Below are 26,651 nucleotides of genomic sequence, written 5' to 3'. Positions count from 1 at the left end.
GGCGGTACGCGGGCCTCTCACTGTTGTGGCCTCTCCCGTTGCGGAGCACAGGTTGCAAACGTGCAGGCTCAGCGGCCATGGTTCACGGGCCCAGCCACTCCGCGGCACGTGGGATCTTCCCGGACCGGGGCACGAACCCGTGTCCCCTGCATCGGCAGGTGGACTCTCAACCACTGCGCCACGAAGGAAGCCCTGTTTACCCCTTTTTTACAAGACATATTCATTCTGTATTATTACTTATACAGTAAAAATAATTTCAAAGAAAAGTCAACAAAGCAAAGAAAGCAGAGTGATTTACACTTCCATGTTACCCCGCTGCCCTTAGAATACTCAGCCTCTCCACCACCTGGGCCAGGTCCATGTCCCAGTCCCTGACCCCAGACACTAGATCCAGCCAGACAGAACTTCCTCCAGCTCTCTCACCCCTGGGCCCCCATATCTGCCCGCCTTGCCCTCCCCTCTGCTCGGCCCTCCTCACTCCATCAGGACTGAACTCCATTCTCAAAGGCCTTCCCAGGCTCTGCCGGGCAGGCCGAGCTCCCTGCGGCAGCTCCAGGGGCCATCACGGCACGGCCTCCATCGCGACCCTCTTCCCCAGTGAAGGCAGTTACCCTTGGGGCCAAGGGGACAAGAGCCATGCCTGCCACGCTCACCTCCAATTCCCCAGCACAGCACCTGGAACTCGGTGGGTGTCTGGCCGATGGAACTGGACTGATTAGATACAGGAGGCCTTGCTCAGTGGGCAACAAGAATCCACGGACCCCATGAAGACCAGCCTAAAGGAAGCTCAGGTGGGGGCAGTCGGACCCGCCCTCCGGGAATGGCGAGCTCTAGCCTGAGACCACCCTCCATAGTCAGAGGACTGTGAGTGACAGTCAAACAAAACCCACCTCTGCACGTGCTTTAAAGTTGAGCCGGGATTACTATTACACTCTGTCTTCCGTGTCCCCTGCACAGACCAGGTTCCTCCGGGGGAATTCTTTGAAGTGCTGGAGAAGCCTGGTCCCTCTGAGGAGCAAGCTGTCCTGCTTCTTCCTTCTGGAGGACGTGGACGCCCTGTAAGCCACGGCTTCCTTCCCCCATCCTGCCTGCCAGGAGACCATGCTCACGGCACTCCTTACCAGCCTCCCAGCCAGCGCAGCCACTGTGGCCCTGTCTTCATTTTCTGACCGCCGCTGCCTCATGAGAAGACTCTGCAAACCCTCTCTAGATGTGTGCAGAAAATAAACAAATAAGCAAACAAGGCATCCCAAAACAATTAAACCAAAAATCACGACAGCATGCCAGGCCCACGTGGAGGCCCCTGCCCTGGACCAGGAGGCTTGGGGCGAGACGCAGGCAAGCCCTCACAGGTACCAGGTCAGCAAGGGATTGGATAAACAGCGGCCTGGAGGAGAGACATAATGCCACTTATAGCGAACGTGGCCATGTCAGTGTGACCCCTCCATCTTCTGCTTTCAAGTGAACTTGTCACCACTCTCAGAGCCTCCAGCGGGAAACATGGAGTGGGCAGCAGCCCCCCCAATCAAAACTGCCAGACTTCTTACAATGGAGAACTGGCCACACAATGTACAAGCAACTTCAATCCTGTCACATTCCAGGGTGACACAACCAAAGAGAACAGGCTTCTGTTCCTAAGCATCTCACTGGACAGGAGAGTTCCCACGGAAGGGCAAGCCTTGATACCACCACACACGCCTTGCATCAGAAGAGGAGAAACCCTGCCATAGACATGATGAATTAATCACTCACACGCTCCCGGCCAGGTCGCCTGAGACTGTGTGCCACAGCCCCTGCCCACCCTTCCCACTGACACCTTCCATCACTTCCAGCTCTCGGCGTAAGCTGCTAGCCCTCCAAACATTCCTCTAGAACATGCCGTGCTATTTTACACCCTGATGTTTTGCACACAGGTTTCCCCTACCTGGGATCTCCCTCCCCCTTCCTCTACCTGACGAAGCCCTCCTTGCTCCCAGCTAATTCAGAACCCACCGCCTCCCAAAGCAGAGTTGAAGGGGGCAGGGGGGCAGTTTAGGCTTCAGGGCTCTGCGATCACAGGCCAGCACTTGCGGCGCTGTCCTGGGTACTGAAGAGTAGTCAGACAAATGAGAAATGGACTGGTACCACAAGGAGCTCAATTGCTCTCAGATCCATCATTTCATTTTATTTCAACCTCCCAAGAACCCTCTGAGGTAGGCATTTTTATTATCCCCACTGCCAAAATGAGAAAACCAAGGATGAGAAAGATTTGTCAATGGGCCCAGAGATAAGGGAGAAAAAAGGCTGAGGCAGGAACGGAACCCAAGTTCCCCAACGTGTTCACCCACAACACCTCAGCGGCCACTATTAACCTCACACTGTGATATAAACATGTATTTTGTGTTTATTCCTCCTGTGAAGCTGTGGGGAGAGCTTTCTCAAGGGCTGGGTCCATCTGAACTCTCATCCCCTGGGTACACAAGTGCTCCCTCCACACTTTCCAAGAAGGAAGGTGTAGACAGAAACTCAGCAGCCTGAACACATTAGTTCACTGGTGGGAGTGGAGGAGGGTGAGGTTTTGCCTGATCTTTGGACTCCATAGAAATCACATGTTACTGCCATAATTAGGAATCTCATATAAAGAAACAAATGCTTCCTGGAAGAATAAATAGGCAATGAAGCACCCCAAAATATAGATTCATTTACTCAGATATCGAGTATTTATTGAGCACCTACTATGTTCCAGGTGCTGTTCTAAATGCTGGGTACACAGCGTCACTTAATAAAACACAAAACTCACATTCTCATTGGGGGAAGACAAACATCAAAAAGTAAGTAAATGGCAGGTAAATTCAATGAAAAAAATAATTCAAGGAAGAGGGAAGAGGGTATCAAGAGGAAAAGGAGTTCCATATTTTAATGAGTTGGTGAGGGAAGGCTTTTGGGGGCAGAAGTGCCCCAAGTGTTCCCACACAACACTTCACATCTTAGGGTATTCCTGGAGCCTTTCTGCCTCCCAAGACTCCCAAGGAGAAGGATGCTCTTAAAGCTGCTCACAGATGCTGTCTAGACACATCTAGACCAGCAAGACCCACGGTTCCCCTCCCCCAGGGCCCAGCTGCTGAGCAACCAGCAAAGGAAACCCACTTCCCAAGCCTCCAAAAAGGCTTCTTCAGAGCTGGGTGGCATCCACTGAGATTCCCTTTGTGAGAAGCAAAGGAAAACTTTTAAAGCATAAGGCTCTCACCCTGCTATACCGCTGAGAACGTGCTTGGCCAGGATCCACCAGCAGTCTAGGAAAGAAGCACTATGATACCCATCTTACAGATCAGGAAAACCAAGGCTCTGAAGGGCACCCATAGCTTGCCCAGGATGCAGTAAGCAATGGAGCAGGGACTTGAATGTCATTCTTTTCTGATGCTTGAGTCTGTGCTCATAACCACCCGAATGTTGCCTCTCGAGGTGCCAGGCGTCGCTTGGCAAGGGAAGAGGGGCCATCTCTGGCCAATGGGCAGACAGAGCTCTCATCCCGGCTGGAGATGGCTTCAGCCCGAGTGCCAGCCACAGCTGCCAGAGGGCTTCCCTGGCTACCCCCACCCCTCCCCTCCCCTGCCTTCCACTCCTCCCCATGCTTTCCCTGTCTTCTGGTCAGACACACTGACACTCCAGGTCCCTGAGAACACTCCTAGGACCAGAAGATGCTACACGCAGGCTCCAGGCACATAGAATTGCTCTCAGGGCCTATGGCTTTCCAGCCAGTGCTGAAGTGACTGGGGCCAGAAGGAAGTTAGCTATGATGTTCTCTCTTCACAGCAAAGGCATTTCTATACCTGGCAACGTTCTGCACCTTGACTAGGATGGTGGTTATGCCAGTGCATACATTTGTCAAAACCCATTAAACAGTACACGTCTAATAAGTGTATTTTATTGCATGCCGATTATGCCTCAACATAGTTCATTTCAAAAAATGAAGGAACTCTCCTGACATTGCTGGATCCTATTAGGAAAGAGCCCTGCTCTCCCTGATGGGAGGGTAGGAGATAGTTCAACTGGAACAACGAAAAGGACGTAATATTTCATTTCACTGGGTGTCGCGGGCAGGATCAGGATCCCACTTGGGCCAACAGTCCTCCCAGATATTTGGGGCCCCGTCTTGTGGGTGCCCTTCCTGGAATTCTAGTATTTAACAACAAAACCTGTTCCCTCTTGTATCCTGGGGCTGCAGAGGTCTAGAAAAGCAGGGTCAGCAGGAGAGGGATGTCGACAGGCACATCTGTCTCCCAAGGGGACACTGTGGCACGACGTGGGAAGAGGGAGGTGTAGGCCTGGCCAAGTTCTTGCTGTGGCGGCTCCCTTGGGCCCCAGCTGCACAATGGGCCATGCGTGGGGGCCAGGGCAGCCTCGCCTTCCTGTCCTTCATCCACGCCTGCATCAGGCATCTCCTCATGTCCTCAGACGCACCATGGAATCTGATGGAAGGGTGAGGGAACTTCAGCGTTACTGAACTTTAATCTTCCAGCAAGTGCTACAATTTACGTGCCCCAAAGTACAGTCGCTTTATAATTAGATCGGAGAACAAACACAAAACACTCATCCCGGTAAAGTTGTTGTCGAACTTCTTGGTAGGTTTCCTAGCAATTAAACTCACTTGTTCATTTCGTCTGGAAAAAGTATTTATTACTTCAATTTAAACTAATGCCATAATGATAGGATGTGTGTTTTTTTTAATAGATCTTTATTGGAGTATAATTGCTTCACAATACTGTGTTAGTTTCTGTTGTACAACAAAGTGAATCAGCCATATGCATACACATGTCCCCATATCCCCTCCCTCTTGAGCCTCCCTCCCACCCTCCCTATCCCACGTCTCTAGGTCATCGCAAAGCACCGAGCTGATCTCCCTGTGCTATGCTGCTGCTTCCCACTAGCTAACTATTTTACGTTCGGTAGTGTACATATGTCAATGCTACTCTCACTTCACCCCAGCTTCCCCCTCCCACCCCATGTCCTCAAGCCCATTCTCTGTGTCTACATCTTTATTCCTGCCCTGCAACTAGGTTCATCAGTACCATCTTTTTTTTTTTTTGAGAACGCTCACCATCGCAGTTCAGTCATCTGACTTCCTATGCCGGGGGCAAGAAAGGAGATTTCGTTGGCACAAAGCGTTGGTTAAAATAGCATTTGTCCAGTAATTCTCTTTCTCCCAGGGAGTTTCATGTCAGGAGGACTCGAGGGTGAGGACCAACAGCCGACAGATGTTTGCCACGAGAAACTGTCAGGCTGTCCAGCTGAGAAGGTGCAATGGCTCACCAGAGCTACCTGGGACCGCGCAGTGAGCCTGCAGCGACGCCCAGCAGCTCAGCCCTGCTGCCAGGGAGGCCTGGAGTGTCCCCTGCAGGTGAGAGAGCTGACCCTTCCACAAGCACCAAGAATATAACTAAGATGTGTTCTGGGCCACAGCAGAGATGAACCAGCTCAGAGGCTAAGGGAGAACGGGCAGTAAAGGGGCCACCACTGGGTGCAGTTCCTGAGCAAGGAAATCTTCCTGAGTACTCAGCATGTGCTAGGCGCTGTGCTAAGCTCTTGGCGTGTATTAATGCATTTAACCCACACATCAAGCACACTGGGCGGAAATGATTATTTATCCCCATTTGACAAATAAGGAAACTGTTGCACAGAGAGGTTGAGTGACTTCTCTAATGTCACACAGCTATAGAGACAGAGCCGGGATTCAACTGAAGCAGACTGCTCCTGAGTCCTTGCTCCTAACCATTATACTCAAGAGTAATCCTGAGGAGGGGCAAACAGCCAAAGCTCTTTTGCCAAGACTCTACCAAGCCCTGAGCCCACACCCAGCCATGAGAGGGAATACTGACCACTGCCACTCCTGGTTCCCACACATGATTTGTTACTATCATATTGACCATTGCCATGTACCAGGAACTCTGCTGGGGGTTTTACTCTGTAGCTCAGAAATTACCATCCCTGTTCCTTAGGTGAGAAAGCAGAAGCTCAGAGAAGTCACCATGGGCAGTCAGTGGGAGGGAGGGATGGCAACCTCCACTTTTTTATTTACTTACTTATTTTTTGTACTTGAAACAAAACTTAAAAGATATTTTTAAAATATGCAGTAAGAAATATATCTCCCATCCCCGTCCCAAGTCATTGTGTTTCCCTCCCTAACACAGCACTCCTTTATGACTGTATATGTACTCAGATACACACACGTGTGAGCTTGCCTTGACCCAGAGCAATACTGACACCACTGTTCTCACTTTGCTATTGTGAGCTAACAGTACCATGTGTTGGAACTATGGCTTCTTAATACATAAAGAACCATAGTTTTCCATTATATATATGTATCATAATATACTTAACCATTAAGGAATGTCTGCAGTTACCAACAATGCTACAATAAATCCTTGTGCATTAAGAAGAGTCTACCTGAGGTGTTTGTTCCCCACAGCTTTGCCACGAGAACCAAGAGGCTGTGAGCAGAGCTGTGATACCCGGGCTTTGGGAATCAGACCTGGCCAACCCCCCTACTCACCAGCCATATGACCTAGAGCACATCCCTTTACTTCTCTGAGCCACAGTTTCCTCATATGTAAAATAAAGATAGTATACACCCACCTGGAAAGGTTGCCATAAGGATGATGTGAGCTGGACCTCAGTGCCCTGCTCAGAGTGACAGCTGGAGAGACGTGCGCTGTTACTCACTGATACCTGGGCCACCTGGGTTACTTGGGAAATTCAGGCCTTGCCCCTGGCTTGGACTCTGGGTCTGGGATTTGTCCTCAGTCAGACCACAGCTCTTCTCTGTGCGTTAGTTTCTTCCCTTTCGTAGACAGCCAATGAGTCCGGACACAGGCAACTGAAGAACCAGAGCCCTCTAGAGATGGAGACCCCATGTCTATCCTCAGGTCTCAGGACTAGGCGTGAAGAATAGGACCCGAAGGCACGACCTGAGGTAGTGAGCTATGGCTCCCAAGGATTTCTGGGGACTCTGAGCTCATCAGTGAGGCCTCTAAGGCCTGCCTGGCCCAGAGCTCCAGCCTCACCCATGGCCACTGCCCACAACCCAGCCATACGATCTTTCCCCTCTCCACTGCCCCCAGGCCTTCCAGCATGCTTTTCCCTCTGCCTGGGACACACTTCCTCCCCTCCTCCCCCAGTGCCCTCTGCTTGCCTATCTCCTACTAGTCCTTTAGACCCTTGCTTACATGCCACCTCTTCCTGGAAGCCCTCCCAAGCCACCATGCCACAGGCTGTGCAATTGCCACCAAGAATAAGATCAGCTCCGTGGCCAGAGCAGAGCAGAGCAGTGTCAGCAAGGAATGTCAGGCCATGGCTGCAGGGAGAGATGGTCTAGCATTGAGATCCAGGCACACCCAGGGGCAGGGCCTAGCTATGGATATCCAGGCAGGAGGACAACATTTGTTCTCAGTGCAGAGAGTGAGGTTTCAGCAGGAGAATATCTTTATGCCACTTGGATAGGGAAGGACCTCTTAAATGAGACAGGAAACAGAGCTACTTGTCTAAAAGATAAATAAATTTGAAAACAATACAATATAGAACTTCTGTTAATTAAGACAACTAACTGAAAGAAGGTATTTAACATCCCTAACTTACAAAAGAAAAGGCTCAGTCTTAAAAATAGGCAAAAATTTAAAACTACATACAGGTGTTCAGAGGAGCAAACAAAAATAGTGCATAAAGATATGAAAAGATTCTCAACCTCATCTTTTATCACAGCATTATAAATTAAAATCACAGCAAGATACCATTTCACATGAAAATCTTAAAAGTAAAAACAGTACCAGGTGTTGGTGAAGTTGGGGAGCTTTGAGAACGCTCATACATTGCAGAGAGCAGTGAACACAGATAGAAATTCTTTGGAAAGCAATTTGGAATGATATACTAAAGTGAAACATGCATACCCAATAGTCCAGCAATTCTGCTCCTTTGAGACAGACCCTGAAAAAATTCTTGCACACGAACACCAATAATCTTATCAGTATTATTTGTAATAGCAAAAACCTGGAAACAAATGCCCATAGTAACACAATGGATAATAAATCAGGTGATACTTTGCAGCAGTAAAAATGATCACATATACCCATCTGCATCAAGTGAACAGATCTCAAAAACCTAATACTGAATAAAAAAGAAAGCAATCATGAAAGTGTACAGAAGTGTTACTCCAGATATTTAAGGTTCACAAAGAGGCCAAACTAAGGAATATGTATCTTAGGATCCATACTTGCATGATAAACTATAAAGAAAAGCAAGGAACTGGTTAGAACACAATCAAGATAGTGTTTATGTCCACTAGGTAGGAGACGACACGATATGAGCTGGACACACAAGGGCTCCTACACAGTTTTAAACTGGTCTGGGTTCATGGGAGTTCACTTTATCACCATTCTTTTAACTTGACATATACATTGTAAACATGTGCAACTTTTAAACTTTTTAAAATAATTTTAAAACAAGCACGAATAGGAAATGGCCACACATTTAGAGCTTTAAGCTTTTGTTCCTGTGGGATCCCAGCTCCCAACCCCATTCCAGGCCTGCAAGCTGGCCCAGAGGCCAAGAGGGACCACCACACCCCAGAGATGCTGTGGAGGAAAGAGCCCTGGGGTCCTGACTTCACATCCCAGCCCTGTGCAACTCCACCCATCTGTTTCTTCATGTAAAAAGAGTACCTAGCAAAATAGTTGTGCATGGTAGGGACTCAGTGAATATTTGCTGAACAAATGAGTCAGAGATTTCTAAGATCCCAGTCATACGCCCCTCATCCAGATGTGTTCACCAGGGAGAAACTGTGCCTGCAGCTCCTAGCACATCCTCCTCAACACACACACGAATATCCCAGAATTTGAAGTGGCAAGTCAGAAAGTTATCTCTTCTGTTCAATCCAAACTTTTGGTATTTTAATGTTACAGATTTTCTCTCCCAAATGCCAGCTTCTCTTTCATTTTTCCTTTCACTGTCACAACAAGCACACAAGTATTTTTGATGGAATTTTACCAAATGGCACATCTTGCATTTTGTAAACCTTAAATACACAAACTCCTCTCCCACCACTCTGCCAAACTCTCTCTCAGAACGTGTTTTTGTCTCTCTGACCCTTGACTCTTGACTCAGATGCCCAGTCCTCAGGCTCCACCCAGGGAAGGACATGCCTTTGTTTAAAGGGAGGCTGAGGGGCAAATGAGGAAGGATCAGTCCTCACCTTGCAAGAGTGGGATCTTACATATGACATTCATTAGCAAGTGACTGACTGGACAAAGCTAGGGCATGCCAAGTCCATTCCACACACCCCATCCTTGGCATTAACTCTGTCTGGCTGGGGCTAGGAGAAGAAGGTTGGAGCCTAGCAAGCCCCGGATTACAGAAATAGGATGGCGCCTTGGCTAAGTGCATGGGCATCGAAGTCAGAAAGAATCTCTCTGAGCCTCACGTTCCTCATCCGTAAAATGCAGCAATAATCCCACCTCAGAGAGTTATTAAATGGCTTTAATCAAATAATATATGTAAAGATACTTGCAGATCAGCATCAAAAAAACAAAAAAAGTCACTATATCCCCAAACCACTTCTGTTTGACTTTGGAAGGAATGAAACAGTCTTTACACTCAATTTGCTTTCTAATTGGGCTCACTGCAGCTAGTGTTGCAGTGATCGGGTGGAGGAAGGGCCCTGAGGAGTTGTGGAGGCACCATTTGTCTTGGGCATATCAGCAATGTAAATCCACCCACGGCCCTCGGAGAGGCCAATGCCAGCCAAGCTGAGGGAGCATCCACACCCCGAATTCTTGGGGCTGCATCAAAGAGCATGTGGGCTTCTACCGCCTTGGCTCATCTAACATGTTAAAAATGGGCCAGAGGTTGGGCTGTGCCTGAGGGGCATGGCCAAAACAAGTAACAGTGGTGAACGTTTTATAGAGAATGTTTGGGGTAGAAACCCTGCCTCAAAGGTTGTCAAATCAGGGGGCCAATGACCAGGGAAGGCAAAGCCAGGAAGTTCTGCATAGTACCCAATGAAAGGGCACTGGTGGGCTTCCCTGGTGGCGCAGTGGTTAAGAATCCGCCTGCCAATGCAGGGGACATGGGTTCGAGCCTCGGTCCGGAAAGATCCCACATGCTGCGGAGCAACTAAGCCTGTGCACCACAACTACTGAGCCCGCGTGCCTAGAGCCCGTGCTCCGCAACAAGAGAAGCTACTGCAATGAGAAGCTCGCGCGCCGCAACGAAGAGTAGCCCCCGCTCACCGCAACTAGAACAAGCCCGCACGCAAGAACAAGACCCAACGCAGCCAAAAATAAATAAATAAAATAAATTTATATTAAAAAAAAAAAAAAGAGCACTGGCCTCCAGAAAGGCTAACGCCAAATGGATCAGCACCTTGGACAGCGACAGCCAAGTGTAAGGCAGCTCTGAAATGCCTGATTCTCCCCTACCTTCCAGATCAGAATCTGCAAACAGGGCAGGATGTTGCCAGCCCGTCCCCGCAAACATGGTGCTTCATGGAGCAATCACAGCGCTTTTATTGCTGAGCCTACATGCTTCCTCAGAATCCTTCCCAACACAGCATTCAAGGCTCAACCAATTGCTTGCGGTGGTCCACCAGAGGAAAGCTATTGGGTACCCTGTGTCTTTATAGAATTACTACTAATAAAGGCCAGTTTAGTTGAAAACTCACTTCAACCCTACCAAAGGTAGCAAAGGTCTCCGTGTCAGAAAAGAGGGGCACATCTTTTGGTTTGATTGGAGGGTCTGGGTGGGAGAGGAGAGGGGCAGAGGAGTGTGCCTACAGAATGAAACATCTGTTTCCTAGCTCACCTCCCCTACCTCAGAGGTCAGACTATTCAGTGTCCCTGTCTTTCCCCCCATTTCTCCTTTGTCTTGTGTGAAAATTGTTTGAAAAGTCCATGTCCGCATAAACGAGTTGGTTCATTCACACAGTGACAATTTCTTAGGGCGTACTGTGTGCCAGCCACCATGCTAAGCAGCAGAGACATAGCAGGGAGCACATGGCCCACTGTCTTGGAGCTTAGAGCCCGGGTGGGAGTAACTGCTCATCAAGGATTAGCCCTCATGAGTGTGTTGCAACAAGCTGAGAGCAGGCTGAAGGAAGGAGACGTGTGTCTGTGAGAGCATGTAACCAAGGAACCAGCTCTATGGGAAAGGGAGGAGTCTGCAGACAGGTGGAGATCAGGCGCCCTTCCTTGGGGACTTGATCCTTGAGCCAAGTGGGGGTAAGGGATGTAAGAAGAAGAAAACACAGAATTTGAGCGAGTGCCATTAGGTGTCATTTGGTCTTCAAGAATTACAGGAGCCCAGATGCGATAGGTAGGCTGGAGAGCTGATAACTGCTTCCTATGGCTGAGGTTCCCATCAAAGCCACCTTAAGGGCTTAGGAAGAACCAAGGTTTGAAGAGTTTCTATAGGTCAGAGCAAAAGGAGAGCAAAGAAACCAGGAGCAGTGAGGTGGGAAGGGTCTACAGACACTGGACCTTCAGTCCTGGCAGTGTCCACACCTCCCTACAGGATGCAGCCTCAGAGCAGACCCAAGGTCGGGGGTTGAACCACCAACACAAAGGGTTGTCAGGGGAAGGCTGGGCCACTAAGAGGTGCTATGACATGGTCTCAAACGCCTTCCCAGAGTCAGGGATTGAGCAGGGTTGGAAGGAGAGACCAACTCCTGGACAGAGTCCAGTTCAAGCGCCTGGAGCCTCCGGCTGCCCTTCTCCCCATCACCACCTCATCTTAATTTCAGCACAGTGACTCTCTGCTCTTTCAGTTCCTTCTGGAAGACTCTCAACAGCATATTTGCTCAAGAGCTGAGGACAACATTCTGGTCTTAGAGAAGCAGAGTATTTAGGCAAAGGCAAACATATGCTGGTTTCTCTTCTTAGTTACATCCTTGGCAAAGGAATTATTTCACCAAGAGAGAAAAACAGGACTTTCGAGGGTCCACCCCATTCTACCCTGGTCCCAGCTATGCAGCTGCTGACCGTCACCAGTCCCCCACACCCTTTAAAGACACGTAATGTGGGTGGCAGTGGCTATAAAAGGGTAGCATGGGAACTGCTCTGCATCTGACTGTGGTGGTCACATGAATCCACATGTGATAAAATCGCACAGAAGTGAATACACACACCCAAGTGCATGTCAACTGGTGAATATGAGCGAAGCCTATGGATTGTGTCAAGGTCAAATCCCACTTGTGACATGGTATGACAGGCAAGATGCTGGAGCACACAGAATCTCTGAATTGTTTCTCATAATTGCATGTGAATCTCAATTAACTCAAAATAAAAAGGTTTTTTTTAGAAAAACGCATAAGGTGGAAACCATTTTATCTTGGGACTAGAAATGGTCTGTTTTCACAAAGCAGTCATAGAAAACCTAAAGCTATTTCCTCAAAGCCCACTGTTCTAGTTTCCTCACAAGCAAATTATGATTTTTTTTTTTCATATGGGAGGCCTTCAAAGAAGCCATGACCAGCCATGGCCAGTGTCTCCAGACCCACACAACCCCAGCCTGGCTCCATGACATTCAGGGTGTCCCTCCCCCTGACCTTTGCCCCAGCCAGAAACCCTGAAACTGAGGGCAGATCAGGGCACAGGGAGATAAGGAGCTGGGAAGGCTGGGAGAGCGGCCAGTGAGAGGGGAACACTTTGCAGAGGAGGCTTCCAGGAGGACCCATGCTGGCCAGCCTCCACCACTGCCTGCGTGCCGCCCTTCAGATCCCTGCCAGTGGTTTATTAATATTTTATTGAAAACTCTTAAGATGATTCCAACTTCAGCTGTCATGATAAGGTGTTGTTGCTAGGCAACTTTAGCTCCTGTCTACAGATCTGTTTTCAGAGTCCTTCCCCCACTCACAAAGCTCAAGGTTCAGTCCTACCACCCAGAGACCCACCTGGCTCAGACCACCAACCGCTGTCCACACCCAGCCCACTCCAAAGCGCTCAGCCTCCACGAGCGATGGTCCAGCTCGCAGGTCTCCCAGTGCCTGGCCATGCCCCCACCAGAGCCCCAGAGCACCCCCTACCCCCAACTCACCGTACTCGCTGTCGTAGAACATGACGAACTTCTGCCAGCGCAGCTCTGTCACCAGCCTGAGCATGACATCATTGAGGCGCACGGGAGGTCTGGAGGCCAGCGTGTAGGCCTCGCCGTCAGGGCTGGGGTTCAAATGGCAGGCGGTACGCGGAGAGCCCCCTGGGTTGCGCTGGACAAAGAGGTGTGGGATGTGCATCGCATCTGTGAGGGACTGCAGGGCGTTGGCAGACGCACAACCGGTGGATGTGACCAAGGCCAAAATCCCCTGGGTCATGAGGTCACAGGCTGGAAAGAGAGGGGAGAGAAAGGGTGGGGTCAGCATGGGGGTGATGCTGCCCTGGCTTCAACTGGCACAGTTCATGCCAGGCAGCTCATTCCCAGGCTTCCAAGAAACACTGTCTCCCTCCAGGGACCAAGAACCCATGTCAGGCCAGGCCAGGCCAGAGGCTCTCACAGGCACAGTCTATGATGCCCTAGTGATGCTGCCAGCTAGATGTTCTTGTGTCCATTCAACAGATGAGAAAACAGAGGTCAGGAGAGGCAAAATCACTTGTCCTAGGCTACTCAAGCAGGGAGAGTAGAACAGGGACACAACCCACATCCGCCTGAGACAGCCATCAGTGCTACTAAATTAGCCATCCTGTTTCCCACTTGGGCTGTGAGCTCATTTTGTTGACCCATGTATTCCCAAGGCCACGCCACAGGCCAAGAATACACTGTGTACTCTACAATTGTTGGCTGAACTGAACTGATTGAGGCTGAGGGGAACGAATAACATCAGAAAGGGCTTCCCTGGTGGCGCAGTGGTTGAGAGTCCGCCTGCCGATGCAGGGGACACGGGTTCGTGCCCCGGTGCGGGAAGATCCCACATGCCGCGGAGCGGCTAGACCCGTGAGCCACGGCCACTGGGCCTGCGTGTCCGGAGCCTGTGCTCCGCAACGGGAGAGGCCACGATGGTGAGAGGCCCGCGTACTGAAAAAATAAATAAATAAATAACATCGGAAAGCCAGGGAGAAACTTACCCCGGAGGATCCAGATTGTAGGCAAAACCCCCCAGGAACCCTAGGTCTTCTGGCCAAGTCCATTTGATTCATATCATAAAAATACTAGGTCAAACCCCAGAGGAAGCATTTGGTTCCAGAAGCCCAGGATTATTCAAAAGCCACTTGACAATAACAAAGGAAGATGCTCGTGCAGCAGCTGGGGCGCTGACTGCAGGTGTGTAGGAGGAACATGACCAGGTGCCAGCAGCTATTTCTAGGGTAGCTGCGCTCAGGGATCACCTTTTGAAGTCATCCAGCAACCATGAGTTCCAGGAACCCCTTTTAGCCATACACTTAGACCTTTTTGGAACATCAGACCAATTAACAGAAAGATGCACCTCCCAACACTGCAACCCACTGCACCAGTTTTGAAGCAAACACTTATTAATAATGCTTTATGTGATGGCAGGAATGTGGGGAAGCAGATGCGGTTTCAAAACACAGCCTGTGAATGTCAGCAGGCCATCTGCTGCAGACTTTGTTTTTTTTTCTTTAACATCTTTATTGGAGTATAATTGCTTTACAATGGTGTGTTAGTTTCTGCTTGATAACAAAGTGAATCAGATGGACCTAGAGTCTGATGGCAGACTTTTGAACAACTTTGACAATACGGTTCTTTCGGTTGAAAGCACCTGGGTTTATGTAATGCCTCCGACCAGGCTGGGAGGAGGAGATGGAGACCAGGGAGAGGAAATCCAAGGAGCAAGGTAGTAGGAGGCTGGAAAGGTGCGGGAAGAGGAAGACACCTCCAAGCTTTCAAATACCAAAGGCCAGCTGCTCCCCACGCACAGACACTCACCTTGCACGTTCATGGGCTTCGGTAGGAGGACAACTCAAATGCCCACAACTCTCCCGGCTGAACCCTCTGCCTCCAAACACAAGGCAGGAGGAGGGGGTGGTTAAACAAGAGATTCTCTGCAGTCTCTCTTGAAGATCATGCAGCCACCTAAATGCTCTGGCCCCTCGCATTCAGGCTCCATGCGGCCAAGTTCACTCCTGAATTGAAATCCAATCATGTCATGCTACTGCTTAAAGCCCTTTGGTGGCTCCCAAGACCGTTGCGGACAGAGTCAAACTCCTTGGGGCAGTCTTGCAGGCTCCCCAGTGCCTGCAGCCTCAGGTTCCTCACACGCCCCCGCCCGCTCTGTTACAGACCACGGCCCACCTTTCGGCCCCTGGAACCCATCACATTTCCTGTGGCCTCCTGAACCTTCACACCCACTCTCGCTTCAAGACTCAGACTCTACAACCCCAGACTAAGGACCCTTTGTCAAGTGCTTCATCTGCATCCCACACTTCCCCTATTAGGACACTGCACTGCGTGTATAACTGTCTCTCTCTCCCACTTCACCTCAAGCTCCAAGGGGACAAAGGCCATGCCCATTCTGCTCACCATCCTTTTCCAGACACACAGTGTGTCTGGCACACAGCACTCAGTAAAGACTGATACAATAGTACCGTAAGCCTTGACATTTTCACGCCCTCTGCTCAATAATGCCACTTTGGGCATCCATCCAAGCTGTAAAAATGGCTTCAGGTCCAAAAACATTCAGAGGATACTTATCCAGACTCTTGATATATTTATTGCTAACGATCTAAAAGATGCAAAGAGGTGAGTGACATAAAAGTGTTCCATTTGTCGAAAGCACACACAGCCTTTAAAACCATTTATGAAGATACTACAGATGGGAAAGTGCCTGTCATAAAATAGTTATGTGAAAGTAATAGAAAATTGCATGTATTTTATGATACCAATTAAATAAAACTTAACATGCATGAAAGAAAGATCAAAAGGAAATACTGCAGAATGTTAAAAGTGACTGCATTTTAGAAGAGGTCTAGACGTGGTTTTCCTTCTTTTCTATATTTTGCCAAAATTTCATGTCGTGAACAGGTAATTCCTTTACAAAAGGAAAACAATCGTCCAACAATGGATAAGTATGAAGCTATGTAGGAGGAGGGACTATTTTGTGAGAATTTTCTCTGTGCCAAAAACTCTGTCGAGTACTCTATATACATGAGTTCACATTATTCTCATGACATCCCTGTACAGCAGGCATCACTGTGTCTATTTTCCAGATAACAAGATGTGAAGCCGCACAACCGATAAGGGCTGGACTAAGATGGCTTCTCGTCTAAAAATGCTTCTGAGGGGTGACTAAGTGACAAAACCAGGGCACGACATTTTACGCTCGCCAGGATTACGACTAGGCAGAAAGCATGCTTATGAAAAAGGCAAGAGAAAACACTAAAAGCCGAGGTCTCTGATGATAAATGGATTTTTCTTTCTTCTCTCGTACACATTCTCTTCAATGCTGATACACTGCATTAATACGTTTAAAAAGTAATCTTACGGGCTTCCCTGGTGGCGCAGTGGTTGAGAGTCCGCCTGCCGATGCAGGGGACGCGGGTTCGTGCCCCGGTCTGGGAAGATCCCACATGCCGCGGAGCGGCTGGGCCCGTGAGCCATGGCAGCTGGGCCTGCGCATCCGGAGCCTGTGCTCCGCAGCGCGAAGAGGCCACAACAGCAAGAGGCCCGTGTACCGCAAAAAAAAAAGTAATCTTACAAAACACACTGTACATCACTAGGGTGTAAAGTTGCCCAGGAACTCCAGCCCCTGGTCCCGGCCCAAGACACCCACTGCACCATCACTGGGTCTTGGCTCTCTGTCGTCCACCCCACCTGGCTCCCTCTCAGGGACTTCCTGACTTCTGATGGCAAGCCCCATCCCCATTCCACATATGCTGGGTTATTAAGTCACTAGACCTCCCTGAGGCCCAGTTTCCCCATTTGGGCACTCATCCCACTGCTCACCATGGCTGGATTTGTCTCTTCCCTCTTGTGTGTTTCACGCATCACTCAGCACACCCGCTAAGCACAAAGCCCTGCAATGAGCACTGGGGAGGGGGAGGGGCAAAGGGCAGGATGAACACAGGCCCCATCTGAGGAGCTTAGGATCTACCAAGGAGCCAGACCCCACAACTAGGTCTGTGAGGAAGGAAAGGGGAAGATCCCTGGGACCCAGAAGAGGATGAACTCATGTGGGGTCAGCATCAGGGCCTGAAAGGAAGAAAAGGATTTAGACCAGGAGAGATGGGGGGAGCAGTGTGAGTGAGGGGTGCAGTGGGACAAAGACACAGGGGCTGGACAGCGGGAATGTGCTCAGGGAACAGGTCCCCCTGCCCCAGCCCCGGCGGCAGCCAGAGACACCAGCTTCTTGGCTGGGCCTGGACTCACCAGGGCAGCAGAAGGAGCGCTAGAATCTCACAGACCAAAGCTCCAGTTTGGGCTCCTCTGGCCGGCGGCCGTGTGGCCACGGGCATGTCTCCTTCCTGAGCCCCCATTTCCTATTCATTGAAGATATGAACCTCTACCCAGCAGAGTTACGGGAGCACTGACTTAGAACGTGGACCACAAATGCCAATCCCGTGCCATGCACAAGAAAAGATGGTAAATATTAATACATGTCAGTTTCCTGCCCCTCTCCTTGGGCATCCCCAGCTCCCCATCAATGTCCCCACCCAAATCGTGCCCAGGATCCCAAGAAATAGCAGTTACAACAGAGAACGACCTCACTCGTGCTGCTGACCAACCCTCCCCGTGGAGGTGGGCACCCTGACCCACCCCTGTACGGACACCTGCAGCACCACGGAAGCTCCTCAAGGCCTCGACCGCCTAGGTGAGCAGGGTGGGTAATTAAGGCTGGAAGCCTCTCCCAGGCACTAATGGAGAAGCCTGATACAAGTCAATTTCTAATCCACTGTGAATGGCTGCTAATTGGGGCACTGTTGAAATGACGGTTATTTAGAGGCTCCTAACACAAAAATAACAAGAACAAAATACATCAGATCAAAGCCACACCAGCTATCAGCTTAAACAAGGTTGTGTGCTCATTCCTAGGATAGGACATCACACAACTCACAACCCAGTTGTAGAACAGACACCGAACCCCAGTGCTGGCGTCCGACGGCTTGGATCTGAATCCAGGCCCTGCCACGTACATGCTGTGGGACCTTGGGCGAGGGGCTGACCCTCTCTGGGCCTCTGTGCTTTTTCTGTCAGAGAAAGATCACGGCACCCACTTCACAGAGCCGTTGTGCATATTCTCTGAAAGGTCTTCATATGTGAAGAACCACTTGGCACTGCCTGATGCATAGTAAGAATGTAGAAGTCACCTGTCTCCAGCTTACAGGTGCCTCTGCAGCTCACTAGAAGATAACAGCCTTTGTTACCATTCTTTGTCTCCAATATCATATGGTCATAAAGCTGATCTCTCTCTTGATGATAACAATGCAGGCTTGATGGACTGATATGAGCTCCCCAAGAATGGCTCATCAGCTGCGAAAGTAAGAAGCAGAGATGACTGCAATGAGCAGCTTCGAGACCCCTCACCCAAGCTCAGCGGCCTAGGACAGCAGAGGTCTCTGGGCCACGTGATGGATTCCCAGGAATCGGGAAGAAGCAGGCTGTTCAGACTCAGGGTTGGGCCCAGGCAAGAGGATCCACGGAGCTCAGCCAGCATTCCCAGACAGCCCCACAGTCACATCCCTGCCAGCTTCCCCTGAGATGTCAGCGTCGGGCTGATCCAGGATTCTCCAGACACAGGACTCTCAGGGTAGGATGTGCCAGGTGTAGCAACGACAAGCAGGGTCTCCCTAATTCTCACCCCAGGTGAGCTTTCTGATCCCCTGGTGAGAAAACTGAAGCACAGAGAGGGCTGACCACTTGGCTAGGATCACATAGCCAGAGAGTGAATGGCAACGAGAGCATCAGAACTGGACCACCAGGTACCTCTACAGCCAGTCCCAGGAAGAGATGGTGGCCAGCAGAGGACAGAGGCCAGGATTCCATGGCTGACTCTACCCAACCCTATCCGTATCCCCAGGATGGAAACTCCTGGGGCAGCTCCACACTTAACGCAGGCCCTAGAGAAGGAGCCAGCAAGCCAGAACAAGGCCTCCCTCGGCTAAAGGCAAATCCTTGGTTCATCAAGTCACTTGGGGCCTCAGGTGGGTGTTGGGGATAAGAGAGGTGCCCCAGACATTGAGATCACTCTGGGAACCACTACTGATCCATGCCCAGTCTTCTCCATCCCCATGGGCATTCCTGGAAAATTCTCAGGCCAAGACTGGGGGAAGCAATACCCCAGGAGGCTTGTGCTGGAAGAGATGCACAATTCCTGGTGCCGTCACCTAATGATGATGCTGACCACGGCCATCCCAGCCCTTCCCTCCACCATGTGCCCTGAATGCATGGTGCCCCGAGCACATCCACACCTGTTCCTCCTGGAAGACCTGACGTGGTCCCCGAATAGGTGAGATCGCCCATGCAGCCCCTGCTTCTCTGAGGCTACACACCCTTTCAACCTCATGTGCTAACTGGCCTCTGGGTAGCCCCTTAAAGAGGGACAGGACTTCTCCAGATGGACAAGGCGAGAGAGGGCACTCCACCTGAGTGGAAGCAGCCTGGCAGAGGTGCCCTCCTGTCGGAGAAGCTGGGCAAGGCTCTGCTGGTAACAGCAGGCAGCAGAAGGGAGAGCTGGCTCCGGGCAGCCCTGGGCTCAGCCCTGCCCTCCAGAAGTAATGATCTCTCTCCGACGGGGTACAGCAGGCCAGCCCCAGGCCCTCCAGCACCTCTGCCTGCCCCACAGTCCGGGCTCCATGTGAACAGCCAGGAGCGCTCACCCTCCCCCAAGCTACCCTCATTATCTGTGCCCTTCCTTTCCTCCTTTAAGCTGGCACCAACTTTATTAATATTTGAATTCTAGCGGCTAATGCTTTAAATTAAGGTAGCATTTATAAATACTTTATAGCTGATGAATAATTGACCAAATTTAATATTGTCATAACTCACAGTAAATTACTGATCTATGGAGAATAACTATTTTTCATGTTTTATTAAGACATTTCAAAGGTAAACAAAACGATGAAATGGGGGGAAACAGGTGGCAGCACCACACAAAGGTGAGCGCTAGAGTTCGGGCCCAGCAGGACCCTGACCCCCATCGCCTCTCGCCATCGAAAGGCCCCCAAAGGGGAGAGTCACTGAGGCCTCGCATCCCTCCTGAGCACAGGACAAACTTGACAAGCACCTTGTGCTACAGACCTTTTGCTTAAGTGACTCTCCCACCAGCATCCTCCTGCCTTCACTCCTGATTCCTCGCTCAGTTTGGTTTCTGTCTGTCTATCCATACAGTCCCTCTGCTGCAAACTCCCTCTCTCTGCTCTCTCTGCTTATATAGGATGGCTGGGAAACCCCAACCCAGGGTCAACCGTGGTGGGTCCACCTGCCCACCCACTTCTCCATGTCTGTGAGCAAAGCGGAGAGTCAGAGAGACCCACGCACCCAGCAACGTGGGGACCCAAAGTGGGGAAGCCGTGTCACCATCCTCAACAGGGCTCCCCACCCCGCCATATTCACTTACATCCTCTCCACCACCTACCTTGCTCATTCTCCTCAAACCTTCCGGGCTTCTCCCCAGTTCTTAGCACCAGATCTACACACCTATCTGCATTTGTGCTGAAAGCTGAGGAAGAAAGCTTCTCCCATCTCAGGCTGGCCCCTGCTTACGAGCTCTGGTTGCTCCCATGACTTGCCGTCTCCCAGACCCAGACCCAGACCCAGACCCAGACCCAGACCCAGATCCATCACTGTGTCCTCTCTATGGAATCATCAACCTTCCTTGGTATATCTGACCCATCCCTTTGAAAGTTACACCTCGGTTCTGTTGACGGGTCCTGTAATCGCTCCAGCCCACAGCCCTCGCTGGGCTCCTGACCCCCAACCAGGGCGCCTCCCACAGTGAGTCCACTGGCAGCTCTAACTTGGTGCACCAACACCGAGCTCTCTGGGGTGTGATCCTGTCCCTCTTGGTCTCCCAATCTCCGTAAAGGGGCACTCCCAAGCACCCAGTTGTTCTTGAACCTTCTCTCTCCCTGACCCTCTGCACCCAAGCCATCACCAAGTCCTGACTGTTTTATCTCCACAATGTATCTTGGATCTGTCAACTTTCCTCCGTCTCCAGTGCCATCACCTTGGTCTAAACCACTACTATCTCCCCACTGGACCTCCACACACCCAACCTCCCCCAGATCCACATGCCACCCATTCAGTCCACTGCAGTGCACTGGCCTTCACAGATTAAAATGCCAACCAGACTGTTCTGTCCTCGCTTAAAATCTGCATTAGCTTCCCGTCGCCCTTAAAATAAAGTCCACAGCCCGACAGGGCCCTGCGCCATCACACCCGTGCCCTGTGTTCCAGGTAGCTGGCTTTTGGGCAGCAACTCGGATGCCCAAGCTCTTGCCCACTTGTGGGTCTCCTCACATACTCGCCCTTGGCCTACCACACTCCTCCCACTCCTGTCTGGCTATCTCTCCTCATTCTGTATTTTTTGGGGTAACTGTGACTCCCTGAATTTTCCACCAGCCCAATCTTCCCTCACGGTACTCCGCCTGCAGACCACCCACTGACGTTTGCAATCGTGGACTGTTTTGTCCCATTCTCTGAACCATGAGCCCGTGAGCAGAAGCACCTGTGTACTGCACACCCTCCTAGCCTCTGGCCCAGCCCCCAGCATGGCCTAGCAAAGCAACAAACTATTTAATACTCTTAACAACTCCATAAGACAAGCACTATTGGTGTCCATATTGCATGGGTGAGGCAGAGCTTTCAAACTTGCCAAGGTCCCCAGATGCTCAGGTCCTCCCCGGAGTGAAGTTACATCCCACAATGTGGAGAAGGGGAGTTTCTTAAAGCTGACCCTCCACTCTAAGGCGGGTTTCACCAAGAGCTTAGAGGTTACCAAGGGGACAGTGGAGAGGAAAGCTGGCTGGGCCCAAGCCTTGCCTTGCAGCAGCGCCTGGGAGGGTGCCTCTCCTGCAGCATCTCCCACGCCCCTCTGGCCTCACGGTCAGCCCAGCCCAAGGAGGGGAACAGGAGCAAGGCCAAAGGGTCCCACTGGATGTTGGACTGTAGCCCAGGGCAGGGGGGCAGCTGGTGCAGGCAGGATGCACGGAGCCAACCAGTAGGGTGGGGAAGGGCCGGTGGCTCCATGCCAATCTCTGGGGCCTCATCCTTATGCCAATTAATGAATCAAAACGGATTCCCTGCTCCTGCAGATTGGAAACACAGGGAACACTGGGTGAGATCGTGCTGGCTTTATTTATAGCTCTCTGGCTCCTCGTTAATGACTTTTACTGCTCCACCAAGGGAACACCAGGCTCCCAGGCCGGGATTCACCGGAAGCCCACACTGTGAAAGTTAAATCAGGACGGTGATGAGTCCTAGGAGACTCAGAGAACCTCAAAAGCAGCTAAGCACGGCGGGGAGGGGGGCCTCCTGCAGCATCTCTGCCCCGAGGCCAGACGTCTCTTCCTGGGCTCCCCTCACCATGTATCTGTGCTTGCACTTACTCATTCCTTCACCCCAAATCCTCTGATCATCGCTGTATCAGGTCCTGTGCCTAGAGATACAGAAGGCTGTGAGACTCATTCCTTTTTCTTAGGAATTCCTAAGGGAACCTTAGGGATTCAGCATCAAGTCAAATAATACACACTCAAGAGAAGTGCGCTAGAATCTTGCAGGAAAAGGAATGATTAATTTTGCCTAGCAAGGAGATGTCAAGGAAAAGTTCCATAGAGAAAGAGGCATTTGGGATGGGTCTTGGAGGATGAGTAGGAGTTTGAAAGGCAAAGTAGGGGCCAGGCACCATTCAGGGCCCATCCAACTAATCACTGAGCCCCACAGCCTCCCAGGGAAGTGGGTTCTGCTACCCCATTTTAGACAGGAGGCATAGGAGCAGAGACCCGAGGTTGGGGTATTGCCTGAAGTCACAGGAGAGCCTGACTTGAAACCCTGAGCTGCCCCTGACCTCAAAGTTGAGCACATGGGCCCAGGAGGCAGGCAGGCCCACTGCTACAGCTGTGGGCCCTCAAGCAAGTCACTTAACCTCTCTGAGCCTCAATTCCTCACTTGTAAATGGGCTAAGAACAGTCCCCACCTCGAGGACTCTTACGAGGATTAAATGAGCGCAGTGAACCAGAGGTCACGTTTGGATATACATGGACAGGCCAGACCACGGAGCCTGACCTCAGTCCTCCCCGCATCCCCAGGGTGCCCGAGGCCAGCTCCGTGCCTGCCTCTCCCCTCCCTCCACCTGCATTTGTCTCCGGAAAGCCAAGGCCATCCAGACACCAGGTCCCAGCCTGGTGCTCCCTCCAGGGCCCATTGGCCCTCTCAGATGGGGAACAGAGACACCATGAGGCTTCAGGTTCTCCCTTTCCATCTCAACCCATGTCTGACTTTTTCTAGCTCTCTCTGATATCTCTCTTATTCTCTCTGTTGTTTCCCACTTTCTAAGTCTCAGCTCTCTGTCAGAGAGAGAGAGAGTATATGTGTATGCAAATCTCACTCTCTCCCCCGCCAGCCTATGCCCCCTCTCCCTGTAGGACTGACCGGCCCAAAGGGACAGAGCCCCACATCTATGCCTTGGCCCTAGGCTTCATCCGGGGCTTGAAAGCTGACCCACGGACGCCCACCTGTAGGCCTTCAGCTCTCTGGTCCTCCCCGCCCAGGGGATTAGTGTAGCAGGAACAAGTGTCACCTCTGGGCCGTGACCCCTTCCAGGAAAACGTGGAGGGCGCGGAAACATCCCCATCCTGCCAAGCTCCAGTGCTGAGCTCCAGCTCCAAGACTTCACACTAATCCTGCAGCTTGGGCTGCCAGCAGGCTTCCAGAAGGCAACTCCCAGGCTCCAGGGTGCAAAGCAGGGGTCCCTGAGGCCAGGCTATGTCAGGCTCAAATCTCTGCACCTGCACTCCCCTGCTAGAAATTCACATCACTGTCCCCTCCTCATCATTCCAGACCCAGTTCAAGTGCCTCTTCCTCTCCAGAGGCCTTCTTCACCCAGTTAGAACAGCTCAGGCCTTACGCCTGCTGCATCCCTACCACATACACGATTACAGCTCAGTGTCACTGTTTGTTCAGGGGTCTCTGTCACCTTCTGGACTGAACCCCTAAAGGCCTCTCTGCCCCTAGCACCCAGGCTGGGATGGACACTCAGATGCCTCAGGGGAGCCGGCAACAATAGGACAATGCTGGATGAGTACAAATGCTGGCCTTGGTCCACCACCATCACTGGGCAGCCCCAGATGGTTGCTATCACCAGGCAAACCTTAAGGCCATAGGTTGTCACCATCCTACGGGGCTGTCTTTAGGGTAAGTATCCACAGGAACACCCACACACACCTCAGTCCCCCTCCAACAGCCTGGGCAAGTCAGGCATAGGTGGATCCAGCCCTCTGTGCCACTCCCTGGCCTGTCACCTGGTTGGAACCATGCCTGAAGCCCTCCCAAAGGGCAGGGATAGCCCACTCTCCAGGGAAGGATACCACCCCTAAACCCCCATCTTCTGGGCTCTACTGGCCCAGAGGAGCCCCCAGTCCATCCTGCCGCCTTCCTTGGTTCCATGACTGGAGAGCCACACCCAGTCTCCAGACGTGAACCTTGAGCTCAACACTGCCAACGGCCAGATGTCCCTCAAATGAGGGATCTGGGCTGCCGAGCCCTCTTCAGGGGCCACCCCTCCACAGCTCAGCCCCTTTCCTCACCCTGCCCCACCTAGCTGCTGGTCTCCCTGGCTGTCACCAGCCCCCATGCTTTGAAGCCAAGCCCAGGAAGATAAGCAGCGAGGGGCAGCCCCCTCACACCTTCCTCACTCCTCTGTACGCTGCTCCCCACAGACCGCATCACACGGCACCTAGGGTGAGGGCAGCAGGCAGGAAACGGGGCAACACCGGGGAGGTGCTGGTGGCAGCTGGAGCTGGTTACACCACCCAGGTCCTGCCGTGTTCTTCACATCCTTGTCACGGTCTTTGCATGAAGAAATCCAAGCAGGCTGCTGTCCACATTTACTGGTCCAAACCCACAGCTGACTGTGAACAGAATGCTGGCAGGAAAGTGGTCCCACAAACTCCTGATGTGTCTCTTACATGTGAACTTCTGTCCATCCAGCCCTCTGATACTCCTCCCGGGAGGCAGAAATCTTGAAACCCAAGCCACATCCTGTCACTTAGCATTCAGCCCGAGCTGGACACTCGTCAGACGTCAGTGTCTAATTTTTTTTAATGGGAGGAGGGCAGGGAGGGATGGGTCACAGCACCTGCATTACACAGAAGACATGAAAAGAAGCCTCTGGCACAAAATACATCTTGAATCAATTCTAAGATGCTAATTCCTTCCCCTTGGGAAGCGTCTATTCATTCATCATTCATTCACTTATCAAGCACTTAGCACACTCCTTCCCAGCCTCTTTTATTTATTTTATTTTTTTAATAAATTTATTAATTTTATTTATTTTTGGCTGCACTGGGTCTTTGTTGCTGCGAGCAAGCTTTCTCTAGTTGCGGAGAGCGGGGCTACTCTTTGTTGCAGTGCGCGGGCTTCTCATTCCGGTGGCTTCTCTTGTTGCGGAGCACAGGCCCTAGGCATGTGGGCTTCAGTAGTTGTGGCACACGGGCTCAGTAGTTGTGGCTCACGGGCTCCAGAGCACAGGCTCAGTAGTTGTGGCGCACGAGCTTAGTTGCTCCGCGGCATGTGGGATCTTCCCAGACCAGGGCTCGAACCCGTGTCCCCTGCATTGGCAGGCGGATTCTTTTTTTTTTTTTTTAATTAAAATTTACTTTTTTTTTAACATCTTTATTGGAGTATAATTGCTTTACAATGGGGTGTTAGTTGCTGCTTTATAACAAAGTGAATCAGTTATACATATACATATGCCCCCATATCTCTTCCCTCTTGCGTCTCCCTCCCTCCCACCCTCCCTATCCCACCCCTCTAGGTGGTCACAAAGCACTGAGCTGACCTCCCTGTGCTATGCGGCTGCTTCCCACTAGCTATCTATTTTACATTTGGTAGTGTATATATGTCCATGCCACTCTCACTTCGTCCCAGCTTACCCTTCCCCCTCCCCGTGTCCTCAAGTCCATTCTCTACATCTGAGTCTTTATTCCTGTCCTGGCAAGCAGATTCTTAACCACTGCTCCACCAGGGAAGCCCCCAGCCTCTTTTAAACTGAAAGCCACATTAGTGCAGAGGACATTCGATGACATATAGGGGAAGGTGGCAGGCCACTGTCCAGCCCTCTGGGGCTAAAACAGAAAGAAATGAAGCACTGTTTCCCTCGTAGAGAGATGAACAGCACAGTGGTAAGAGGACAGGTTCTGGCGCCGAACTGTCTGGACTCAAATCACTGCGCTTTTCTTACAGCTACGTGGGGCTTTGGGCAAGCCACACCCCCTCCAGGCCCCACCTTAAAAATAGGATTGCAACAGTGATTTCGAATATGATAAATGCATTTAATCAACAAACCAAACCAAACAATGAAATACAGTGCTCAAGGCCAGCCTCTGCCCACCCGTGCACATGCCTAACAGGGTGCCAGCTGCAGCTCTGCTGGCTAGGGGTGAGGTGGGGCTGACACCCAGCCTGGGTGCCTGCCAAAGCCTGCAGCGGCTTTGCCCATTCACCCCAAGGCCCTGCCCGCCCTTGAC

At 51.2% G+C, this 26,651-nt stretch overlaps 1 protein-coding gene across 2 annotated transcripts in view; it reads right to left on the bottom strand.

The window, feature by feature from the left end:
• GRID1 (glutamate ionotropic receptor delta type subunit 1) overlaps positions 1–26,651 on the bottom strand; it is a 678,670-nt gene that overhangs the window by 535,193 nt on the left and 116,826 nt on the right. For both annotated transcript variants that reach the window (XM_027129687.1, XM_027129688.1), the window contains exon 3: positions 13,057–13,341. In XM_027129687.1, coding sequence (XP_026985488.1) covers positions 13,057–13,341 — 285 coding nt within the window. The remainder of the gene's footprint in view (positions 1–13,056; positions 13,342–26,651) is intronic.

Source organism: Aethalodelphis obliquidens, unplaced genomic scaffold, assembly GCF_003676395.1.
Source record: "Aethalodelphis obliquidens isolate GAN/ISIS:26980383/991018 unplaced genomic scaffold, ASM367639v1 scaffold37, whole genome shotgun sequence".
Taxonomy (NCBI): domain Eukaryota; kingdom Metazoa; phylum Chordata; class Mammalia; order Artiodactyla; family Delphinidae; genus Aethalodelphis; species Aethalodelphis obliquidens.
The sequence above is the reverse complement of the archived record's forward strand: the minus strand, read 5'-3'. Positions and strand labels throughout refer to the sequence as shown.